This window comes from Thunnus thynnus, chromosome 10 (assembly GCF_963924715.1).
Source record: "Thunnus thynnus chromosome 10, fThuThy2.1, whole genome shotgun sequence".
Lineage (NCBI taxonomy): Eukaryota > Metazoa > Chordata > Actinopteri > Scombriformes > Scombridae > Thunnus > Thunnus thynnus.
The window spans coordinates 20,155,677-20,181,081 of record NC_089526.1 but is presented as its reverse complement, the minus strand read 5'-3'; the positions used below and the strand labels follow the sequence as shown (position 1 = coordinate 20,181,081).

Here is a 25,405-nt window from a genome sequence, read left to right as displayed (position 1 = left end):
CAACTGCTGGAAAAAGGGCATTTCAGACAGAAACAGTGTAACAGTTTATAAGCAGCCAACGGGGAAACCCAGCAGGGGCATTGCAGCGTAAGGCAAAATACTGAGAAAACCCATCACACATAAAATGCTTGCATCATAGCAATGTCTCAAGCATATGGTTTGCTTGTCTTGGGGTGTCAGTCACTGCTTCACTCTGGGTATGGAACATCTTGTGATGTGTTTACTAGCTCATCCTCAGTCCCCAATTCTGGTGCCTCATGACCCAAATCTGTGGTTTGCAGAACAGGAATGAAAGGGAGCGCTATCACACTACCTGCACCCTGGTGACACACTAGAGATAAGGAGATGTTAAGTACAATCAACAGCATTCATGGGGTACCTAAATCAACCTTAATGTTAACATATTCATTACCTTACAATTAATTACTGTACCTTAGTAAATAATGCTTTTAACAAATATTTAGCTTTATCTAGTGTAATTATTAAAATTATGTTACTCTATGTTAGGTATGAAATTCTTCATAGTACACTTCTGTAAAGCTTGAATTGATACGCCATCAAAGCAAAGAGAGAGTGAAAGATTTCCATCTTTATTAAAAACAATGTTTATACATTAATTACAATATCAATTCATGTCATAAGCTTGTGCCTTATGGCATGCAATGACTGACTCATGTGTATGGCAAGGCATAATAAGCACACATCAGCATTAGTGATAAATTCTTTTTGAAACGCAGGACTACAAAAAGGCACTTAATAGTGTTTTTAAATATTACATGTTATGATACGACACTGGCAATTCAGCCTTGATGAGTCTTCTTAGTAGGGTGATAGTGTTAAAATGTACAGTGCGTTTAAACTGTTTTATAAAGAAAATCAATACAAAAAGATATTTCAACTTAACACAGCACTTCAAAACTCCATTCACAATTCTCATCTGCTGTCAGAGAAACAGGACATCTGATTCATTTGTGTGGGAGTGGAAATGCTGGAACATAGACAAAGGATAACATTTTAAGGATTGTACCAAAAACGTGTTTTTCACAAGTACAAAATATACTGACTTCATTTTAACTCATTCCATTCATACTGATATTGAGGTAACTACTATATAATGCATAAATTTACTGTACCACCATAACAACCATCAACATACTATGTACGTCAATACCATTTAACATCAATTATTAATCATTTCTGAAATGCTTTGTTGTGGTTTTGTACATCGTAATATTTAAAAATCCTTTTATTCCTTAAGTTAATCACATACTCTGCAAAATTCTTGAAATAATGGCTTTTGTGAGAGCACAGGTGGTGGAGAGGTGGAGAGCACACGATCACCTCCTGAACCGTACCACACTGCACATTGCATGATGCTGACTGCTATGGATCAATAAACTGTGTGTCTCCCTGCTGCAAACTGACTGCTATACAGGTAGAGATTGTTGCCCGTGGCTGTACAAGGCCAAACACAGTCAGACATGGAAAGGTGTAGCACCAGAGATAAATTACCTTAGGTTGGAGTAGACAAGGAAGAGCTGAGAGAGGGTCTATTAAGACTCTCGAGGTGCAGTGACGTAGTTTTGCATACAGCCTGCAAAAGGGAAGCCCTGCAGGGCGTGTCATATCAGTCTTATCTAACTCTCGCACTCCCCTCATGCTGGGGCTCCTAAAGAGGTCTCCCCTCACTGCCCCCTCGCACTAAAATAGTCCAGCTAATCAGGGGGATTCCAGACCTGGCCAATCAGAGAAGTCTGATCTTGTTGGTCCTCAAAAGGGAATCTGTAACTGAAACATCTGAGGTATTGAGAAAGTGCACTGTTGCGAAGTCTTTGTGATAGTTCGGTAACTAAAATTCAGCAAAAAGATAATGGAGCGCATAGAGTCGTACCAAACCAGGTGGAAATTAGGGAGTAGCCGATCAAGGTGAGTCATTGGCAAATAAAATAACCGCTACTCAACGAGAATAACTGAAAAATCCACTTTTAAAAGGACCAGTGTGTAAGATTTAGTGGCATCCAGCAGAACAGAAATGGCAGAAATGGAATAAAATATTGATAAGTATGTTTTAATTTAGTGTAGCGTATAATCCCACGAAAATAAGAATCGTTGTGTTTTCGTTACCTTAGAATGAAACCTTTATATCTACATAGGGAGTGGGTCCTCTTCCACGGAGCTTTTCATGTTGCACCGTCATGTTGCACCACCATGTTTCTACAATAGCCCAGAACAGACAAACCAAACACTGGCTCTAGAGAGGGCAGTCACTATTACTTTTGCATTTTTTTGTGAGTTTTGTGGCCACTGTAGGTTCTCCTACGCACTTGGAAGAGGAGGGTGAGCGGTGGTGTACTCAGTTGGTTGCAATCTGCAACCTCATCACTAGATGCCACTATATCCTACACACTGGTCCTTTCAACACCTGTAGTGATTTTTACATTCAATCATTATATTGAGAGGAGTAAAACAACAGAATCACAAAAACAGCAGAGACAATTATTTGAAAAAAGGAATAAAAAGAAATGAAATGTATTTCCTTTATAATACCCTTCTTATTTCCTTTATCGTATCCTTCACACTACCTAATACACTAGGCAAGAAAACAAAAAACAAATATAGCTAAAAGACAAGGAGGAGACTCAGCTGAAATCCCTGTCAGGGAAGATGAAAGGGGCGATGAGGGTCCAGAGGTAGAGCCCGAGGCCCAGCCAGCTGGAGCTCATCTTCACCCACACAGCTGGCATACTGCTCTGCATGGCCTGGGTGGTGGTGTCTGGTCTGAGAGGGGACAGAGAGGGAAAAGTACAGTTTAGTGAAACCAATTCCAAAAATCCACACATACTAAAATTCATCTACAGATATTTTTCCACATATGATACATGAATGATTAGGAAAAGTTCTTATGTAAATTTAGATGACTGATAGTGCCCTCTGCTGGCCATGCTTGAGGCCTACAATGCATTAGCAACAACCCCCGAGAATGATTTCAAAACTTTTTCTTTTTTCAATTCTTCACTGCTTGCTGATCAATTTGTCACTCGCAGATTTAACAATTTTGTGTTTACATGCTCTCAACTTGGATAATAAAAATAATTGTAATCTGTCTCACAAGCTGTATTTACTTGTTTAACCACAATCTTATTAGCAAGTGCTGCACTTTCACTTCCCCGATTTGTCCCTACAGTCAGAAGTCTACTTCTCCAACGTTTGCGTGCCTTATGTTGCCTGTCTATCAATCTGTTGGCACGACATACTTACTGGTACCAGTTGGTGAGAGTCATCATGATGTACAGGGAGGCCAGACAGAGGTGGAAGTGGAAAAACGAGTAGCTGTAAGTGACTCCCTCCTCTTCATTGTCCACAGCCCTGCGTATGCCGTCCTCTCCCACCACGCCCTCTCCACTTGACCCTCCGCCCTCCTCTGTTTGCATCAGCTTGTTGACCTGGGTGTTACTGGATGAACGGATACTAGAGGAGAGACAGTCAGCAAGAAAAATTATAAATATCACGAATAAAAAACAAAACAAAAACAAACAAAAAAACCCAACATAAAATATAATTTGTGATGGTGTTAGTGCTTACCTAGCATAGAGAGTGCAGAAGAGGAAGATGATCAAACCAACAATGCCCTGAGCATCCCACCACTGCACCTGTCCTGGAGTGCTGTCACCAGATGGTTCAGTGGTGCTGACATTCGACACGAGACTCAACAGGCTGGGGTTACACTTTCGATCTACACACAGCACACAGACATTTTAATAAACTATAACAGGTTATGAAAAATACATTATCATACAGTGTGCTTGTTGACACTTGACATTAACTTTGAACAAAATATCTGTAAATGTATCCAATATGTAGTGAAGATGCCCAAAACATCTCAGAAGGTGGTATTAGATGAACTTGGTAACATTAATATATTAATAACAAAGTGCACAAGTTCTCCAGTTCATAAATAAATTACTCTCCGTTGAAATAAATGTCCATGTTGAGCAGTTTCTAATGTTTTTATTTTTCCCTTTTGTGATCTAAAATAAGCAGTTGTAGCCTGTGATAAACCTAACATAAAGAAAACATGTGCATGCAGTGTTACAACAGTGCAGTGAGAGAAAGCTACCCTGAATTACATTCTTGATTTATTTGCATTTTTCAAAAAGTAAAGTAAAATCCAATTTTATGCGGGTAGTGAAGATGCTTTTTAAATGTTGTGTAAGTGGAGCTCAGATGCCAACAACAATAATGCAGTCTACAAAAAGGCAACTGAACACTAAGCTTACATTTACAACAAGCTTGCCCAATGTCTTTACAATGACATTTGCTTAAGAAAGGCAGATCACAAGACATGAAACAAGGAAGGTACGCAAACTATTAGCAAAAAGCAGCTCTTTGTTCTTATAGTGTGCCATTGAAAACTCACCGGTATGATCAAAATGCTGCAGCGGATAAACAGCGTGTACATGTATTCAAAGAGGACAGTGTGTATTATCACAAATGAGCATGCAACAAGCAGCACAAAAGAAAGCTGCAGCTGTTAAAACAAGACAACAGGAGACTCACTTGGATTGTTGGTCATTGCAGACCAAGTGACGTACATGGTGTAGAGAGAGATGAGTGAAGCCTGCAGTAAGCCGGAGTGTGGCTGGGCTTCCTATAACAAACAGGCCAAACAGACATCATGACAGATTTTCCACAAACAATAACACTGTGTTTCATGCTGTAAAACTGCACAAAAGACTCCATAAAACATAGTGTCTTCATATCTGATACAGTTAACTAATCTATATTTTGTTGTATGCTCTAATTCAATTAGCCATATAACTGTATGACCACATGTGAAGTGCAAAGACCTCTGACAGGCTTTACAAACAGCAAAATATAAACTAGTATTTACCTGTCCTTAAATCAAGTAAATTAAAATAAGTGTGTCTGAATGTAGTATTACTAAGAAATCCTCAACTGAGACTGTAAAAATGAACTGGGTCAGCCATAGAGAAGAGGAAGATCATGCTTTATTTGTAATTTGCCATGTTAAATTTGACTGATTGTAACAGTAGCAGCTTCTGCTGATGAAGCACAAATCCATTTCCACAAAGGAGCTAACAGCAAGGAGAAAAATAAGGCCATGTCCATGCTAAGGGGAAATAAATGTGAAAATGCTCTTTTCCTCTCAACGTAGTTCCACCCAAACTAGTGTATTCTAAATTTTCACCATCCATATTTTAAATGTGGTCTTGTAGCGTAAACCAAAAGAAATCATTGACATTCTCTGTGTTGTCTGATTGGCATTGTTACACAAAATGAGCAAATAAAGGGGGAGACGGCACTGACAGAAGGTTTGCCTCTTCCTTGCGTTTTCTGATTTGTCAGTTCTGGGGAGCTTTTTAATGGTTCATTTTTGGGGTACTTTTGGGAGAAGGAGCAGGCTAAATATAGATGGAACGTCAAAAATGGAGAGAACAGTATGCATTTTCATATATTTACTGCATTAGCACGGACATGGCATAGGACTGGTCCACACTGTACCTGTATCTTGGGTAGGATGGAGACAATGGAGATGATGACACAGAAGATCAGGTTGAGGCTGATGAAGACTTTGTGCTCTGTGCAGCCATCAGGCTGCGTGTAGTAAATGTAAAACAGAACCACAGCAGTGATAGCCAGGGCGTAGTGGAGGACGGTGAAAGACAGCAAGCCTGGAAATGACATCAACATACATTAACATGAATGGCTTAAAACAGCAGAGCAGATCTGTATAATTCATTCAAATGTTGTATCAAGTGTGTAAATAATTTATATGGCAAACACCAATATTTTTTTAATGCTGTACCTGCAAACCAGCATTTGTTGTCACTGTTTTCAGCATTTTCTACCCACACCTTGTTCCAGGAGTGAGCAAAGTCGATGAGGAGAATAAGTTGGATTAGAATGAAGATGAAGGATCCCACCACACCAAAGTAAAACCACACTGTGAAGCGCGAAGGAAAACACACATTTGATACCATAACCTAAAACTGTTCATAAAAGGACATTTCACTATTGCCTGAGTCATTGATAAGTCAGCATAGGAGAGCATGTTAGTACCAGTATGAAATGTTCCATCAGGGATGAAAAAGGCTCCCACTGTTATCCCAATAAGGATCAGAAACTTAAAGAACCAGAACCTGGAAAACAGTTATAACACTACCATCAGTACAGCAGACAGAAAAAAAGTTGTACATGTAAATTTGAAGATTTTGCCACTGTGAATAAATTCCTCTCATCCAGGATAGTACAAATATTTACCCACTAGACACATTTTAATGGTAAATAGTAAATAGATTGCACTTATATAGTGCCTTTCTAGTCTTTCGACCACTCAAAGCACTTTTACACTAAAAGCCACATTCTCCCATTCACACACACATTCACACACCGATGGCGCAGCAATTTGGGGTTCAGTTCACTTCGACATATGAACTGGAGGAGCCGGGGATCTAACCGCTGATGTTCTGATTAGTGGACAACCTGCTCTACCTCTTGAGTCACAGCCGCCCCAAGCTAATAGGCAGTTGTATCAATTTTAACCTCAATGCCTGCGGTTATTTGGCTCCATTTGAACCACATAAAACATTTACCCGTTCTGAATAGCTGCACGTGGATCTTTGCTGGTACGGACACGTATCATGATGGCGGAGAACATAAAGAAGAAGCAGGTCATGGCGAAGCACATACGGTACACAGACTTGTAGCCCACAATGATATCACAGTTGACATGGTTTTCAATACCAGGTATAGTAGTTCCTCCCTGGCAAAATCCTGGGATCTATAAAAACACAAGAATTAGATTTAGGCTAAGTAACTTGTAATTAAGCTTATTGAGAAAAGTATTTCAATGAGAAAATATGTAACAATACTTAAAATACTTCAAGGCAAGTGATTGAGGATTTTCTATGTGAGTCTTAAATTGTAAAATGACTGCTGTAACAACATCTAGCAACACATTTTATTACACGTTAGCCATTTACTAAGTACTTAAAAATGTATATCCACCTGCATTCTGTGCAGCATTTAATGTGTAACTATCTAACCTCAAGGTATATTACATGGAGTCAAGCAGACACCTAAGTTGCACCTAATTTTAAGATATGTCATCACAATTACTTGTATAGCATCTATATAATGTCAAGTACAGCATATTAAAGAATACATATGCATGGTAAACACATATTGTAGCTCAAGAAATCTAAAGTGATGCCCAAAATGCAATACTATGCTGTGGTAAAGTAATAACATTGCTAGGAACTGTGCTCTCACTTTGCGGAGCTGTGTCTCCATTCCAGGAAGGATCATGATGACAGACACCATGGTCCCCAGCAGCAAAAAGAAGGAGAAAATCAGCCGTGTGACTGTGGAGTTATTGGAGGACGGACAGCAGCCACACAGAAGGCATGGTGCTGAGCCACACAGACAGGAGGCCTATACAGGGATGAAGAAGGGAGAAAAAAAAGACAGAGAATTTAAACTTTAAGGAGGAGTGGCATTTAAAATTAGACAATAGTCAAATGCATGTGGGTAAGTGCTTTATCAGAATGCCAATCATAAATTGGTTTTCTTCCATCATAAAGTACTGGGCCAGTAAATTATTAATCTTGACAATGAATTTCCAATACTGGATCCAAATAGATACACATCAGCCACATTTCTGACTCAAAATCTAGATCATAATACAATCTCTAGCCTAGAGCTGCAACAGCTTTTTATAACCAATTAATCATTTGTCATTTTTCAAGCAAATATTTGGTGGTTCCAGCTGTCTTTCCTTGTCATATATGACATTAAATTGAATATCTTAACATTGTAGGCTCACTGAGGACATTGCTGTGGCCTCTGATAAATTATGAATATCCTTTTTTTCACTGTTTACATACTGTTAACATTTCAGACTAAACTATCAAATGAGAAAATAATCGGCAGATTTACTGATAATTTTATTAAAAATATTGTTAACAGCAGCCCTACTAGGGTTGTGCCCCAGAGTATTACTGCCCCCTGGCTTTTATAGCATTAGTCCACACAGATAAAAACAAACAAGACACCACCTTGTGACTTAGCTTTATTTATGCCAACACTACTGTTTTACCGGCCTGTATCCTGAGCATACATATCACACTTTGTGTGTCAATAACTAACCAGCGTTTACAGCAAGGTGACATATTTCTAACGTTAACTACCAACACAATGCAAATGGCCTGTTTTGACACTTCCTCCATCATAAATGCCATGCTAATTCACTAGCTTTTTAAGCTAACTTCCTTGTACTGTATAACGTTAGCGTTAGACATGTCCAGTACAGAGACTATCTTACGTTAACATGTTAGATATGGTAAAGACATTTAAAGTAAGGTTTGTTGTCACGAGGAGCTTAACACGGTTGATTTCTGTGCTAGCTTTAGTTTATGTTCGTTAATTAGCGTTAGCTCAACTAAGCTCGCTAATGTTGGGACTACAACAGTGAACAAAAACCTTGCGATAATATATGAGATAATATTTATCTTGAGATGAGATACTTACACAGCTGGCTAAAGAGCACAAGGCCAGACAAGCCCCCATTATGACATTAAAATGCTGAGCTAGACTCTCGTTTCCCTGTAAAATAGCGTCAGAAGATACAAACAGGCGGATGTTCCTCTCGACGGTTTTTCAAAATAAACGTTTTCAACCTCAAATGACAAGCTTTTCAACATAAATGTTCACCTGAAAAGTGTGACTTGTGTTTTACCAAAAACGTTCTGCATTCAATGTATGTTTTAAGGATGAAAACACACCTTTATGTGGTTATTGGATTAAACTTTTTGTTTTTTTGTGTCACTGTTTATTTCAGCCAAAACAAAACAACCTCGTTGTGTGGGTGGAGTGCAGCGGATAACAAGACCGTTTATTTGGGGACTTTGAAACCTACCATCTGGCCTTTCACTCAGCATCCTAGGAGCTCAGTGTCTGTTGTTTAAAACTGCATGGCTAGCAAAAGAGAGCCTGTCAGGTGCTGATAGAAGCCTCTTCAAAGCCCCTGCTGCTAGTGATGCACCAGCACAGCAAGGGGCCAATGCTGATTGGGTTATTAATAGCCCCTTAATATCTAACCTGGAACAAGGAATATTTCAGGAACAAAGCAGGTAGGAATAAAGTACTAGTAGGTAAAGTTTGCAGTCTAGAATTCATGTTGCCTTTCACCTTATTGATTAGGTAATGCACACATAACCCACTTCTTGCAGGATAAGCAGATAATGGTTTTGGTCTATGAAATCCACACTGCACTTGTGTCATTATTCCTGGAGCAACTAGACACATCTGATTGGCTTCTTGAAACAAGAGGCACAGTATATAAAATACATTTTACTCCTACATGTGTGGATTATGGATTACAGATGTGTTTTAATTTTACATTTTTTGTCTAACAGTTTGATTCCTATATCCAGCACTAGGTAGCAGCATTTAACCATTTACACTGCTGCCATTCAATTTGATGGGTTCCTATAAATTATACACTCACCGACCTCTTTATTAGGTTCACCTGTGCCATCTAATGCAATCCAATACAACAGCTCTGCCATAAATTCTGCATTTATGAAGCTCATACATTTTTAGTTTTTGCTGACATTGTCAGAAAGGTGATAATTCTACTTTTTGTTTATTATTGAGGTCGTAGTGGGTGGTGGTGGTGTACTGGGGTGCATTATGTTGAATGGTGTTCTTAATATTTTGTCCACTCCATAAACATACATGAGGGGGGCAAAATATTAGGAACACTTTTCAATATTATGCACCCCAGTACACCATCACCACCCACTATGACCTCAATAATAAACATAAAGTAGAATTGCCACCTTTCTGACTATGTCAACAAAAACTGAAAATGTATTAGCTTTGTAAATGTAGAATTTATGGCAGAGCTGTTGTATTGGATTGCATTAGATTGCACAGGTGAACCTAATAAAGTGGTCGGTGAGTGTATTTCACATTGCAAAAGATGAAGCAACATCAGTCTCCAGGGTGGCCCTGACACATCGACCTCACACAAACATTTAGAGCCTCTACCCTTACATGTTCCTGCACAGGAGAAATACTGTACACAGGTTTCAACATACTAGAATTAAATTTGGTTTTAAACTACAAGCAATATCCCACAGCCTAAGGTGAAGGGAATGCTGTAATATTTTGGGACATGCAGTTTCTCTGTGATGTAATGTTGCCTTGCACTACGCCAGCAACAGCAGCAGTCAACTCCAATCAGTCAGAACGTTAGAGAGCTGTTTATGACTTATTCTCACTACTAGAGGGTATACTGATTTGACAGAAGCATCTGGTGGCTGAATATAAGGCAGTCAAAGTAACACCCTTTGCTATGTCTATCTGTACCAGTCTCAGTGATGAATGATGACAGGGGCCCTGTTTGCAGGACTGACATTAAACCAATATGAAGAATATCTTGTATTTCATTATGTGAAAATGCATGTGATGGAGTAGTTTTATAGCTCAAAGTAAAGTTCTGCCACCCATTGGGCATTTTTAGCCACTTGCCCCGGTGCGGCTCCGATAATCACCTCTTTGTTCTTGAACTGGCGGGCTCACTTGGCTGGCAGCAGTTGGCAGCTGATGTCTGCCTTTCTTTTTTATTGTTCATAGGACGCAGCTGCCAGGATTAAATCTTCATTCTCATCTATCACTACTCATTCATCACTCACTCCAAGGACACTCTTGTACTTTCCCCTTAAGTAAGCACTGCAACAAAAGAGGAATGTTTGAAGGAAAAAGATTCTTGTTTTAGCTTTTAAACACTTTTTTTGTCAGGTAAAAAAAGTTCAGGGTCCGGAATAATTGACTTAAATCAACTGATTAATCTGTACCACAGCTTCTTGTGCCTTAAACATGCCTCATTGAAGGCACAATACAAGGACACAAACAGAGAAAAGACTTTGATAGTATGTTTGGAGGTTGTCTGGAAACCACTGGTTGCAGATATTTTGTAAATTATTCCTTTACCAGTTTCAGAAAAGGACTTGAAGCACACTGATGGATTTGCAGCCTGTTAAGGCTCTGAGAAGTAATTAATTCAGCTGAACATTGCACATTGAGCTGCACAGAAGATGCACAGAGATCCTCTTTTCATTCAAATAATTGGATTTCTGTTATTGGAATTTTATAACAGTTTTATCATAAGTGCTCTAACAGAGAAATAGACCCTTCTGTTGACTAATTGACCTCAAACAAGTGGTGTCATTATTACATACTGCAGCCTACATAATGCACAGTAGATTTCTTTGTCTGTGAATGACTTTTTGGAAAACAAAAGGAATACATATATCTTCATGAATAGCATTCATAAAAAACATAATACATAAAATATTTCATTATTCAGTGTAATAACAATACTTCCATCAAATGTGGAAGCTCATTTTATGGAGAAGGGAAGTGTTACTAAATACTATATTTTTAATAAGGCCAGAAGAAAAAAAGTAAAATAAATAATACATTGATTAAATATTTGGTTTGCATTTATTATTATTTCTACACAGGTTTTAAGTAAAGCCAATGTCAACAAAACACAAGTGTTAATTATGCACTCCATAGTTAAACAAAACGAGCTCACTTTGCTGTGACATTTCAATAATACTTACCAGGTAGGTCTCTTTCAATGCAACATACTGGATTACATATTTGTCACCACACATTGACATAAAACATACATAATACATGTAATGTCAGGCCTGTGAAAACGTTGAATAAAAGCATGGTCTTTTTTAGCAGGTGTTGCTTTCACATGGTGGGCTCTGTGCCATCTGTGCCAGCTTTGTGTCTGTTATTTATCCTGGCGCTAACAGTTTCAACAGTTTCTGTGATTGGTGGATTTGGACCAATGAACGCGAACCGCTCCGGTGACGTTTAGGGTCAGTAGTTTTTCGCGCGAAGGTGCAGAAGTCGGCGGCTTGAATAGAGAGAAGAACAACCTGGTTGGCGGAGGTCTGCTCTTCAGGCGCAAGCACTTGACGGTGAGAACAATACTCTTATGCAAATGTCCAACCAGGCTCTCAGACTTCAGTATTAGTGTTGGATGGATAAAGGTCAATTCACACACTTTTTATAGCTTTTAAAGTTCAGTTCAGTGTCACTGAAGTCAATTTTAGACTTTAACGGACTTTGTTGACATGGCCGCTGTAAGTTACTGGATGTGCCATTTGTTAAAATACAAAGAGCTTATGAAAATACATTAAAAACACTTTGTATTCACCAATGAATCATTGGTATAGTTTATTCTACTGTAACATCGGCCCATATACTATAACTCAAGCCAATGAGTAAATTTACAATACGTTTGGCTGATGTAATGTTTTTATTCGATATTATGTAATGATGACCATGAAATGACACCATAGTATGTTTAGCTAGCTAACATAAGTGCTATATCTTTCTCACTATTATTCGGGAAACCGAATTATCAATATCATTTTAAAGTACTTTTTCAAAATTAAGTTTTGTGCTTTAGTATTTCAAGTGCGTGTGTGTGTTTGTGTTTGTGTGTGTTTGTGTGTGTGTGTGTGTGTGTGTGTGTGTGTGTGGTCTCTTTCCATTTCTTTTGCCGCGCCCCCGCCATTTTTGTAATAACATACCTTGCAGAAATGTGTGTGCACTCATGTCTTTTTTTTAGCAATTCTTTCAGTGTCATTATCACTTTCTAACATTGTATAATAGCTGAGGCAGCAGTGAGGCAGAGAACTTGTTTTGTCATGTTGTGTTTTGACTGGTAACCGATTATGTAACGTTATATCAGTATCATTTGCGACTATAAAGCACTTGCTACTGTATAATTCTTATTTACGCTGAGAAAATGAATCATTGCATCCACATGTGTGACCAGTCCTCAAATAAATGACTTAAGTATACATATTTCTGAAAAAATTGAGGTTATCAGTTTGACTTTACCAGCCGAAAACAATGTGTTTTGACTCTGTTGGCCAAAACGGGAGGGAAGACTAATTGTTTTTTTAAAAAGGCATGCTTGCATGCTTGATCAATGATCTGTCAAAACATGAGCTATTATCGTCGCTTCAATGCTTCTCTTGCTGTCAGGTCATGAACGTGCTGCAAAAGTAGCACTTCACTCTTTCATTTGACCAAAATCATATGAATGAACACTTAACCAATGTGTACAATTAGACTTTATTATTGTTTGATACTAATTTATATCTTTATGTTTTCCTCCAGTTGTGTTACAAGCAACAATTCTGCTGAAATGGAAAGCGTTGGAGGTGGGTGTAAACTATGCAAATAATTTGTATATGAGGATTATAATTTTTTTTGAATGCAACAATACCTTAAAAGCCTTTAAAATCATATTAATGCCTTCTGAAATAAAATGTAAATACACTTTCATTCCAACATATGTCAGTACAGTAAAAACGAAACAAAAACAAAAAACGTCAGCATTTAACTGCTAAACCAGAAAAGCTTCTCACCAGAAAAGCAGTGCAAAGTGAAGTTACTGTGTGTACATGACTTATGAAACCATATGCAAAACCCAAAAACATGTTTGAACTGTTTACCAGTAACTGAAGTTCTTTGATGTGGTTAGTGCAATATGTTGCAACCGTGATCTGTAAGGCAGCATTCACACGATGGTTAAAAACAGTCTTTGTCTTGTCACATCTTGTTTTCATTTCTTCTTCATTGGAAACACAAGATGCTACCACAAAGCTGTCTGGATTATTGTTTTCTTTTGACCTCTCTGACAGAGCAGTGACCCCTAAAAGGTAGCAGGAAGCTGGCTTAACCTCTTTTAATTATCCTCAGTCGGACAATGAATGTCAGTGGAAGCACTATCTGAGCGCAGCAGTTAATTAAACACATTTTTGATAATCAGTTAATTGTTTGTCATCCATCAAATAAAAATCAATCATTTCTGATATTGGAATCAAATTTTGTGTTTTTTGTGTCTGTCCTCAAACAATCACAGATCTGCTGTAGCTTGACCATCCCGTGTACATCCCGTGTCAGCACTAACAAATATCTTGTTTTACAGACATCCAAGTTAAGGAGCTGAACAAGCGTGCTTCAGGTCATGCATTTGAGGTCATCCTGAGACCCTCAACCCCTGATGCCAAGGGTGAATTTCCTTTGTCCCCTCTTGTAAAAAAGGAAACATCTCTGGATGGGATTAAGAGGAAACTGGAAGCTGCAGAAGAGAGACGCAAGGTAATTGCTAACAGATGTAAACAAATGATCATGAGCACATGCATTTAGGATTCAGGTTCAGTAAACTCTTTTGTCATTTTATCAGAGCCATGAGGCTGAAGTGCTGAAACATCTTGCTGAGAAGCGTGAGCATGAGAAGGAAGTCATCCAGAAGGCCATAGAGGAAAACTGCAACTTTAGCAAGATGGCACAGGAGAAACTCAATCAGAAAATGGAGGCAAACAAAGAGAACCGCAATGCACGAATGGCAGCGCTCAACGAGAAATTCAAGGAGAAGGTAAGCTCCTAATGGTTTATCAACCTTATCTTCATCTTTAATATTGGAAAAAAAATGAAAACAGTAACCCGAGCCTTGTGATTCTTCTGTCTTTAAACACAAACAGGACAAGAAGCTTGAAGAAGTGAAGAAAAACAAGGAGACAATGAAAGAAAAGGAGAATTAATTTGGTCATAATCTGGAAAACGGTTTTTACATCTCCAAAGATAAGTTATATTTTTTTAACTGACACCTACACGGTATTGTTTGTTGTGTTAGTTTTGATTGTTGGTATGGATATGGGGTGAGTTTTCTTTTCCTTTTTTCTTTAGATTTACCTTCGGCAGCTGATTACACTGTTTACTTTTTGCTGTATGAACTAGTATATTTTTACTTTCAGAGGCATTCTGTTGTAATAAATTGGTTCATGTGCTGAATACTGTTTAATATACTGAATACATCCCATAATACTGTTCTAAACTGTTGATAATGTTTGTGAGTTTGAATAAGCTGTACAATACCACGGTTCCCCATTAAAGTCAATGTCCAAAATTTAATGTTTTCTGTCATGATGTGTGTTGAATGTATCTGTTCCTTATGAAAATTACATCATTATTTTTCTGTATCATGTGATGAAGACATAATTTGAATTTAAAGTTAGAGTGCAGAGTCGTTATGGTACATCCTGTAGTAGCGTAGTAATGCTGACATCTAGTGGCAATTTTTGTACTCTTAGTAACAGTTTTGTGATTTACAGCAGTGACTCCCAAGATAAACCTGAAGGGTCACCAGATTAAACAGAAGAGAATATTCTGTTATCATTTCTTACTTTTACTACTACAGTACTCCTTTTAATCCTTCAATTAAGACAAATAGTCAAAGCCTTCACAAATCACATTCACAATGAGGCCGTAACCTGAGATGATAGGCCACACAGGCCGGGAACCACTAATCAGAATGATCAAATGAATCAATTAAGAAGAAGGATCTTTTTGTATCTCTAAATCATGTAAAGAATATTTAAATAAAGCAGGGAAAAGTCACTCTTTGGTTGACCTAATAACCAACATATATGAAACCAATGACAATGGGTGACAAGTAGAAATAACTTCACTTTAAGCAGTCACAAGCCAAATATGTGATAACAGACGTAGCATGTAGATTATTAATGGATTAACATCTTTCCTCAGCGTTAACCATCTTTATACCTGCGTATTCTTCAAGGTAGGGAAACACCCATCCATCACCATGGTACTACATAAACATTCACACGTTTAAACTGACTGTATGGGCAAATTATAGTTTCACCTGACCTGTATATCTGTAAATTGTAGGGACACCATTATGCTTTAATTAGTACAAGAAAACGTTAGAGGACAAAGCTCTGAATGTCACCCTTGTACTGTAAGAGTTGATGTCATCATGCATAAGCAGCTAACAGTACTGACTGTTACAAGTTGTCAGAGCAACTGCATTGTCATATATTCATGTAGTGAACTGGGACATGAGGTTTGGAGTTTTAAATGCCCGACTAACATCTATAGACAATTTGGCAGCACAGACCCTCTTCAGGTGTTTATAATTGATGTCATCTTACAAATACTGTGATTTTTTTTTTTTACAGGTTTTCTTTAGGACAGGTGGAGAGCAAATACCGTTTCAGACAACAGCTGCACACCACATGATCTGCTCAGTTTTATATAACTAGTCATAAATCAGATGTCAATTGATTTCTCTAAAGCTGCTCAACCTGTTTTCATTTCAGTTCCACAGCATGTAGAGTTTTAAGTTTTGTGTGTGTGATTCATGTCATTTGAGTTATTGTTTGCTTTTTACAATTTGATATCAGGATTTTTTAACTTTTGGCTATTTAAACAGGCGCCAATATGGTTTAGAAACTTAAAATATGATTCAGTAAAATCATTTATAGTGTATAGTGTATAGTAATTATGGTCTCATTTAGTTTACAGATTTTTGCAGAAGTTGCACTGTAAAATGCTAGAAAATGATTTCACGTGGTTGACATGCATAGTAAGTCACACACAACTAAACTCATGGATAAACCTTTTTCAGCTTGCATCAGTAAAATAAATAAATAAATAGAATACATACTGCACTTAAATCCAACAAACAACAACACTTGGGATATTTATTGTTTTTTAAATAACTTTGTGGTTTTATACTTTGTGCTCACAGTATAGTAATGTTTGTCCAAATGTGACATATTGAAAATTTACACATAGCTGTTTGTGTTAGGGGTGAGTCTATATTTCTATGCACACACACAATGCTGCACAATCTCGTCTTTGTCATGTGTTGGAATGAAACTGCCATACTCATCAGCCCAGCCTGCTTGTCCCGTAGTGCCGTGTTCCTTGAGTGTCTGACAGCATAGGGGACTGAGGCTGGCTGGACTCCAAGACCCAGTTTTGGATTCTTGCTCACGATCAGGACTTTTCCTGGCTTTACCAACAAGGTATTATCAGCATCAATTGTTTGCTTTATTCCATATTATCAATGATGTTCTGAGCTTCTGTTGACACTTTTTGCTCATGTTCTCAGAAGTTGACCTTATTCAGGTTAATACACAGATCATCCTAGAGTTGATAAAAGACCGAACATATTAAACTTTATTGTAGACACGCCCTGAATTCATCTCTGTTGGGAAAATGCACTGAGTAGGATGGCTTAAATAAGGAAACAATGTAGATCTCTGACACACTGAGTCCAACAAAGGAAACATTGTTACTGAACGCCTAAACCAAAGAAAGGCAGAGGCCATAAAATGGATTTGACCACACTAGTCAAGCAGAAAAATTGCTTATTTTGATAACCAGATGAGATCCAGTGATGTTACCACTAGATCTTTGGAAGGCAACTTAGAAGCCAAAACACTGACAAAGAAATGCATATTTCTGTGTTGTATATTTAACTACATATTCTTCTTAATATTCCTCATTTTGTTGTTTTGCGTACTGTGTGTTGTGTCCTTTTGCTTTTAGTTAGTACCTGATAATGCAGCATCATGAAATCCTGAATGATAAACAGTATTCTCTAACATTAATGTTTTCTTTTTAATATTGCACTGCATTATTATCAACTATTTTAACATCTGTTTTAATATCAAATAAGGGCCACTATGTAACATCTGTCCAGAGACTACAGCTGAAAAATATACTTATATTACTATGATAGAAACTAAACCTTATTTGAATGTATTTGGGATATAGGAACTTTGTATGGATCAGTTGGGACATTGTTCCATTCATCATCCACAGGGTGCTGACAGGCTTTACATCCAAGTTAGTTCACATGGCTTTTGGGGGAAAAAATAAGCATATTGATAGGAATAGCATGTGCAAAATTGTCATGTCCCTTTAACCTCTGTTAAATGTACTGAGACTTGTTTGTATTTGCTTTAATGCAGACACACTGTGATACATGCAGTTGAATATGTGCATGTATATTGAATACGCTGGGAGCAGAAATATGATATTTCTAGAAACAAGACCACAACAAGTAATGGCATTATTTTAAAAAAGCTTTATATAAACTCCTGTATCACTATTAACATTACATGACTTCTAAGCTAAACGTTAAATCTTAAACCAGTTTGCTAAATGTAATTATATCATTATATTATGTTACCTATTTGTATTATTTGTCATATTGTATTAATAACCAACAGGTTATCAGTCAGAAATGCCTCATGTGAGTGCCATACATTCATATAACAGTGGAAGATTTCCTGTGGAGGGTAGGCGGGCTGTTCGGCCAGGCGACACCTGTCATTGGTCGAAACGATACGTTCGGCCGCAGAAAAAGAGCAGCGCCGTGTTTGCTGATTGGCTAGAAGATCCGTTTGTCAGAATTCTTTCGTATCCTCCCAGCATCTGCGCTGTGAGAGCCGCCAGGCAGGCGCTGCTCTCTTCACCGCCATCCTTTCTCCGTTTCCTACCGTCAAACAATGTTATTAATATTCTGCACGGCTCTGAATCATTCATCGACTGCTAAAATTAAGACTTTGGATTGAGTCTATCATCTACAGGTATGTGCATTTTATTAGTGTTTTTTAGTGTTATAGTGTGATATATATATATATATATATATATTTTTTTTTTTTCGGTAAAAATGATAAAGTGGTATACTGTAGGGTGAAATACGCTCAGATGCGCCTTGGACGTTAAACCCGGGCAGTTTTTCCTAATGTGCAGCGGTATCTTTCTAATTCAGCACAGCCGGGGCTTGTGATGCACATGGGGAATTAAAGGAAGCCCCGAGGCTCGGAGGAAGGGGAAATGCAAATTTATTTCGGACACCGGATCTCAGTTTTTAACAGGCATATCGATTAGGTGCAGATTTAAAGCAATTGCTTGTGGGAATTGACTGCAACAGGCCCATATAGGCCCGTGTTTAACACACAGGCTACTCTATGAAAGATATATCCTGGTTATAATCGAGCATTCCACACACTCATAAATATTTTAAAGGATTGCGACCCTTGTTGGAAACAGGGTGTGGACGTCGGATGGGTTATGTTACGTAATCTCCTCCCATTCATCACTCTACGCCTTTCCTCCTGAACCCCGGCCTGTGTTCATCCCACACAGCCTGATCTCTATGAGGCTGCTGCCTCTGCTCTCTGCCCTGCCCACATCCCCGGCAAGCAGAGTGCATGAACCTAGAAAGATCTGGAGTGAGCACATCAAATCAATAGGATTTTATACTGAATTCAACCTCGATTTCACTATATGTCGATGGCGTTCAAATTACTAAAGCTCAAAAGACAAAATCTGTAGAATAATGTCCAGTTGTTAGTGTTGCAACAAATAGAAACATCTGTATTTGTTGCAAATCATTGTAGGTACTGTCAGGCATATTTTCCCCCATCTTGTGTCCGAAGCAGAAATCAGGCTCCAATATACAGTGTATATATAGTGATAATAGTGGCTTAGCTGTGTGTGTGTGTGTGTGTGTGTGTTTTATATATATATATGTAAATTTGTCAGCTCTCATCTATTGATTTATGATTTATGATGTGAATCCTGGTCCTTTAACATTTCTGGGAGTTTGGGGGTTTCTTGATAATCCAAAACAGACACTCCTCCACTTCTCAGGCAGTAATATCTTGTTTGCGATCACTGGTACTGATAATTGGGAAAGAAGCCTTATTACCAGACTATAGGAGCAGCTAAAGCAAATCTTTTTGCTCTCCTCATCCTTTTATTAGCAAAGAATCATGGAAAACCTATAGGTAGAAGGCTTCTCATTTTTAGTTAACTGTTGCTGATTAAACATGAACTCATCACTGAAACATCACTGGCAGTACATTAGATCAGCTGTAGCTAATTAACGTTTATTCACTTACGACTGAAATGAAAAGTTTGTCTGTTCTCTGGTTAATGTGCTCTCTGTATCTATATTCAAATAAAGATGGTTTGTGAGTTACATCACGCTCTAACACCACTATACAACCGCCAGTGAACTGTGTGTGCTGCTATTCAACAGGGACCAGCAGAGTGGCGACTCTTAACTGGCAAACTTACAAAACTCCCAGTTTACCTTGATTGACTTATTAAACATTTTTATTGGCTCGACTTAATAGAATCAGGACCTTTAGTATTTGGAGTAAGTAGCTGCTGAAGTACAGCAGGCAGTTCAATGTGTCAGCTACATTTAATCAACATTTCATATATTGCTCATCTCATTTTCAGGTTGTAGGTACAGATTATCAACATTAACTGGGGCTTTCTCAGCCAACAATAGATGATTAGATATAATTGAGTTGCCGTTATTTTAGCATTTAGTTATTTGTTGGAAGATGTTGAAAGGTAAACCTAATAAGATCCTATAAGGGATTTGAGAGGATTTGAATTCAGTAAAATGCTATTGAACCCCAACCCTACCCTTTTGTCAAGCATAAATCCAGCTTCATGTAATGTAAAAGCTGTTGCTCTCAGTGTCGAACACACAGAGAATTACCACCCAACACTGCAGTTTATTAATATGGAGCTTTTTAATCTATTTTGGATCATTGTTTTGGTTTTCCGGCTCACAACTCCACTCTCATCAACCTCATTTCCAGCAGCAGTAGGCAGCTGTTTTTAGCAAAAAAGCTAAGATAAATCCACTGTACACTACCTGCCTAGTCAGGTCTGCTCAATCAAAGGCAACTCACTTGCTCTTCTCTCATCCAAAAAGCCTCTTCAGAACTGAGGGAAACTTTCATGTGAAAGGCTTCTTGAGTTCTGATGAAGCATTTTGGATGAGAGGCGAAACATCTTTGATAATCTAAAGCACAGTTGCCTTTGACTCAGCATTTCTACATATACGATGACCTGGATGACTGAGAATCTTCACAGACACAAGAGATTTAGTTTGGTTTAGTGTTTGAGTGTTTTCATTTACTGTAATTTAGGGTTGCAACAATGATTATATTCATCATCAATTGATCTGTCAACCACCATTTATTATTTAGACTAAAAAATGTAACAAAACAGTCCAAATTGTCTGTCACAGTTTCCCAGCGCCCCAGGTGACATCTTTAAATTGCTTCTTTTGTTCAATCCACTTTACAAAACAAAAATATATTCCATTTGCAATCATATAAAACAGAAAATCACCTGTGTCTGGAGCCAGAGAATATGTGACAATTTTTGCTTGATAAATGACTTATTGATTTTCAAAATTGCTGTTGATTCTTCTTCTGTTCATATGATTAATGCATTGCGGTACGTCTTTACTTTGTAATAATAGTAGTGTTTGCGGCACACATTTACACACAAAGACCAAGAGATGACAATATCTCAAAGCCAGATCGTTATTGACTAACTGACTGTTCGTTCATTCTTTCCACCTTCCTCTCCTGCCCCCAGTTTGCCATGGCGACGGTGGTGATGGAGCAGATCGGTCGCCTGTTCATCAATGCGCAGCAGCTGCGTCAGATCCCTCAGCTGCTGGAGTCGGCCTTCCCCACTCTGCCTTGCACTGTGAAGGTGTCTGATGTTCCCTGGGTATTCCAAGAGCGTCACATCCTCACTGGCTACAGACAGCCGGATCAAAGCTGGCGCTACTACTTCCTCACCCTCTTCCAAAGACACAATGAGACCCTTAATGTGTGGACCCATCTGCTGGCTGCCTTCATCATCTTGGTGAAGTGGCAGGAGATCTCAGAGACAGCAGATTTTTTGCGAGACCCTCACGCTCAGCCCCTCTTCATTGTCCTCCTGGCAGCCTTCACCTACCTCTCCTTCAGCGCTCTCGCTCATCTTCTCTCTGCCAAGTCCGAGCTCTCCCACTACACCTTCTACTTCCTCGACTACGTGGGGGTCGCTGTCTACCAGTATGGCAGTGCCCTGGCGCACTACTATTATGCCATAGAGGAAGATTGGCACACTAGAGTGCAAGGGCTCTTTTTACCTGCTGCAGCGTTCTTGGCCTGGCTCACTTGCTTTGGCTGCTGCTACGGCAAATATGCCAGTCCTGAGATGCCCAAGCTTGCCCACAAGCTTTTCCAAGTGGTGCCCTCAGCCTTGGCTTACTGTTTAGACATAAGCCCTGTGGTCCACCGCATCTACAGCTGCTACCGGGACGGCTGCTCCGACCCAGTCGTGGCGTACCATTTCTACCACGTGCTCTTTTTCCTAATTGGCGCCTACTTCTTCTCCTGCCCTCACCCAGAGAGTTTGTTCCCTGGGAAGTGTGACTTCATCGGGCAGGGCCACCAGATATTTCACGTGTTCGTGGTGGTTTGCACCCTGACGCAGATCGAAGCGCTGCGAAAAGACTTCACAGAGCGCCGCCCCTTCTACGAGCGTCTTCATGGCGATCTCGCACACGACGCCGTTGCACTCTTCATCTTCACTGCCTGCTGCAGTGCCCTTACCGCTTTTTATGTGCGCAAGCGTGTACGTGCTTCTCTCCATGAGAAGGAAGAGTAAAAAAAAAAGAAAGAAAAAAAAGAAAAGTCTAATTTATTTTACTCTTTAGTGACCGTTAATTAAAATAATTTAAATGTTTTGTCAATGAAAGTTATCAGTTTGTGACAGTGACTTATTATTTCTTCTCTATGTGATCTGCCAAATACAGTGAGCTAAAAAAAAAAAGTGATGTTTTTGTGATTTACAGTGAGGAAAAGGGAATCTTGTAATGTGTCTGTAGCAATACAGGTTGTATTTAAACACTACAACAAGTCCTTGCATCTTTCTTCTGCTCTTTTATTGGTCTGAAAGGGTTGTTTTTAGTCATAGTGTAAAGGAATGTTTCAGTCACCATACAAAAATACGCTTTCTGTAGAGGTGAGCAGAAAAATGAGGAGGCTAGTTTCTTAAGATGCCCTTTACCCAAACATATTTCGAATAATCTGACTGTCTTAATCAAATTGTAGCATTTTAAATCATGCAAGCATTTATTTTTAGAAATTACAGTCCCATAACACTTTCTATACGCAGCCGGGTACCAATCTCAATTCAATTCAAATTGGTGTTCTTGATGTACCTTTCTGACACTTTGTCCTTTTGATTCTGCCTCCCTCTTTAGGATCAAAGCAGGGTTGGTTTTTTTTATTATTATTATTATTATTATTGTTATCAAGGCGCTAACACTGTGTCACACAAATGTAAGAACATATTCCAAGAACAATGAGAACCTAATTTGAAAACCAAAAATTGTACCTCTTATTAAAAAAAAAAATTAAAAAAAAATCTATTGAATCATGTTGAAAATGAGGCTGGCACTCAGAAGTAGTTAAAAAAGACGGATGGAAGATTACTGATGTCTCTTTGTTGTTGTGACAATGTTAATATTTTGTATTCAAAGGGCTGGAACGTCAGCTTTTGCCTTTTCACAACCCATGATGTCAATGCTTTGGCGTGCATTGTTAGTTGAGTCACAGAAGCTGTGTTTGACTGTTTTCTGCTTTTGGTTTTTTCTTTGTTTTTTGTTTTTTTGTATGATGAATATGTATGTGCCTCAAAGCATGTCTTTTGGTATATACTGTGGATGTAAAGTGTGTGAATGTCTATAAAAGCTTTGCCATGCACTTCTTTCCTACCCTGTAAATAAGCTGTATTTCTCTAGAAAGTCGTTTGCATTCCATCTTTCTCTCCAGTAGCACTCAGAGCTTAATGCATATTTTTCTGGAATACAGCACCTTCCTATTTTGCCGCATCCTTTCAAAAAAAAACATATTTTGTGTTCGGTGTCCTTCAGCCTATCAGACTTTAAGAGCTATGAATACATCATTTCATACTGTTGCTCTGAAGTGTCCATTTGTTTTTTTTTTTCCTCTTTGTTGACTTTGTTATAAAAAATATCCTGCAGATATGGCTCATCGATAATGTTGCCTAGATTTTTATCTCACAAAATCTCAAATGCTAATGTCAGAAATGATCTATATTCATTACAGCACTCTCTGTTCATGATGGTGTTTAATGTGCCAATGAATCTGTGATTGCATCAGTGATGGTACTACTGAAAGATGAATTTCAGAGGCTGAATGTCGGAAATGACAAGTTGATTTAAATGATGTCTTGACCTGACTGCAGACATGTTACTGATGAGATTTAACCCTTATGCCCTTCAATATGAATCCTCTCTTGACTTTGGCATTACTGACCTGGTCTCATCATGCACTGCCTGAATCAACACTGTATATACTGTAGCTGACAACACTGGCTATGTTTACATGCATGAAGATTTCTACTGTTGATGTGGTTATTCTGGTTTTGTGTTGACATTTTGCACATGTAATAATACAGAATAACTTGCGTGAACTCCAGTTAGGAGAAACTTGTGCAAGATGCCTCCCTTATTGTGCAGGGTTATAAAATTGGTTGGCAGCAAGATTGAAGCTCTCAAACATGCATAGGACAAATTTTATACATGTGAGCTAAGTATTATTTCTAGGTTAATGATATCCAAATGGCAAATAAAGCCTGTAGGTCTCTCACCAGTCCTGCTTGTCACATGAGGTGGACCAAAGCACTGGGAATATAATTTCTTCCCAGGTGTTACGGATAACAGGGAGCAGGCATATGACCAGTATTTTATGCTGCAACATGGATAGTCTGACAGATTATCTGAGTAGCATGCAAAGCAAACCTGACTAAGACTTTAACTGGAACTTGGCCTGTACTCTGTCTAAATGAGTGTGTGTGTGTAAACGTAGCCTCTGATGCCACCAAAGGTTTCCCTTCATCTCTTTATGAAAGCAGGGTGACAGGGACCAGAATGTCTTCTGCCTCTTAAAATATGTGTGACTGACTGTACTAATATTCTATGGTATTTAAGGAAATAAAGTGTTACAGTAACTTCAAATTCTCCTATTTGTTTTTTTTTTTTTTTTACAGGTTAGGGATCATATGGAAGCAAAGAAAGGCCATAATCATTTGAATCTTTATTGCAAAACCTGATTGATGCAAAGATCACTGAATTCATATAAATGTATTGAATTTCAAAAACTTTTTTTGTATTTCTTTGGGGTTCATAAATGTAGGAAATTCAAGAATCTATTATTTTAAAAGACTTTACTTAAGTTTCTCAAATTCAACTGGTCATTTTTCAAGTCAAGAAATTCAAGTCAAGGTAAAAAAAAAAAAAAAATCAGGTCGCTCAAATTGGATTGCTGTTATTAGGGCACCAAAGTTCAAGTTCAAGGCTAGCCCTGACTATGTTGATGCCCTAGGCAAGATTTTAGATTGGAGCACCCTGCCCCCTCTGCCACTACCCCAAATCCTCATTGCTTCCCAACACTGCAACACCACATGTTCACCTGATTTTGGCCGACTCTGCAAGCAGTGCAGTGTCATTGTTAAACAGACTGAAGTTAAAATGGCAATACCACCATCACCACTCACTTAATTAAAATATTTAAATTATTATGGCCTTTCTTTGCTTCCATCGATCATAACACTTTAATGTCTA

The 25,405-nt window shown here is 38.4% G+C and overlaps 3 protein-coding genes across 3 annotated transcripts; 2 read left to right on the top strand and 1 right to left on the bottom strand.

Annotated features, from left to right (window-relative positions):
* Positions 1-569: 569 nt before the first annotated feature.
* On the bottom strand, positions 570-8,688 carry serinc2l (serine incorporator 2, like). Its single transcript, XM_067601972.1, has 10 exons — positions 8,551-8,688; positions 7,294-7,455; positions 6,615-6,802; positions 6,082-6,161; positions 5,828-5,965; positions 5,524-5,693; positions 4,558-4,648; positions 3,583-3,733; positions 3,259-3,468; positions 570-2,778 (listed from the first exon to the last, which is right to left on the bottom strand). The coding sequence occupies exons 1-10, from the start codon at positions 8,587-8,589 to the stop codon at positions 2,640-2,642; spliced, it is 1,368 nt and encodes a 455-aa protein (XP_067458073.1). The 5' UTR covers positions 8,590-8,688; the 3' UTR covers positions 570-2,639.
* Positions 8,689-11,919: 3,231 nt separating this feature from the next.
* stmn1b (stathmin 1b) lies at positions 11,920-15,039 on the top strand. Its single transcript, XM_067601971.1, has 5 exons — positions 11,920-12,026; positions 13,240-13,283; positions 14,054-14,226; positions 14,312-14,503; positions 14,610-15,039. The coding sequence occupies exons 2-5, from the start codon at positions 13,268-13,270 to the stop codon at positions 14,667-14,669; spliced, it is 441 nt and encodes a 146-aa protein (XP_067458072.1). The 5' UTR covers positions 11,920-12,026; positions 13,240-13,267; the 3' UTR covers positions 14,670-15,039.
* Positions 15,040-18,330: 3,291 nt separating this feature from the next.
* Positions 18,331-24,799, top strand: paqr7b (progestin and adipoQ receptor family member VII, b). The gene is made up of 2 exons (XM_067601970.1): positions 18,331-18,530; positions 21,358-24,799. Exon 2 carries the CDS (start codon positions 21,364-21,366, stop codon positions 22,420-22,422), a length of 1,059 nt encoding a protein of 352 aa, XP_067458071.1. The 5' UTR covers positions 18,331-18,530; positions 21,358-21,363; the 3' UTR covers positions 22,423-24,799.
* Positions 24,800-25,405: the final 606 nt, after the last annotated feature.

Coding starts and splice junctions, on each gene's coding strand:
- serinc2l (XM_067601972.1), bottom strand. CDS start 8,589: ATGGGGGCTTGTCTGGCCTTGTGCTCTTTAGCCAGCTGT. Junction 6,162..6,614: donor CGTGCAGCTATTCAGAACGG/GTAAATGTTTTA, acceptor ACTGTTTTCCAG/GTTCTGGTTCTTTAAGTTTC. Junction 5,966..6,081: donor TGATGGAACATTTCATACTG/GTACTAACATGC, acceptor CGCGCTTCACAG/TGTGGTTTTACTTTGGTGTG.
- stmn1b (XM_067601971.1), top strand. Junction 14,227..14,311: donor CTGCAGAAGAGAGACGCAAG/GTAATTGCTAAC, acceptor TCATTTTATCAG/AGCCATGAGGCTGAAGTGCT. Junction 14,504..14,609: donor ACGAGAAATTCAAGGAGAAG/GTAAGCTCCTAA, acceptor AAACACAAACAG/GACAAGAAGCTTGAAGAAGT.
- paqr7b (XM_067601970.1), top strand. CDS start 21,364: ATGGCGACGGTGGTGATGGAGCAGATCGGTCGCCTGTTCATCAATGCG.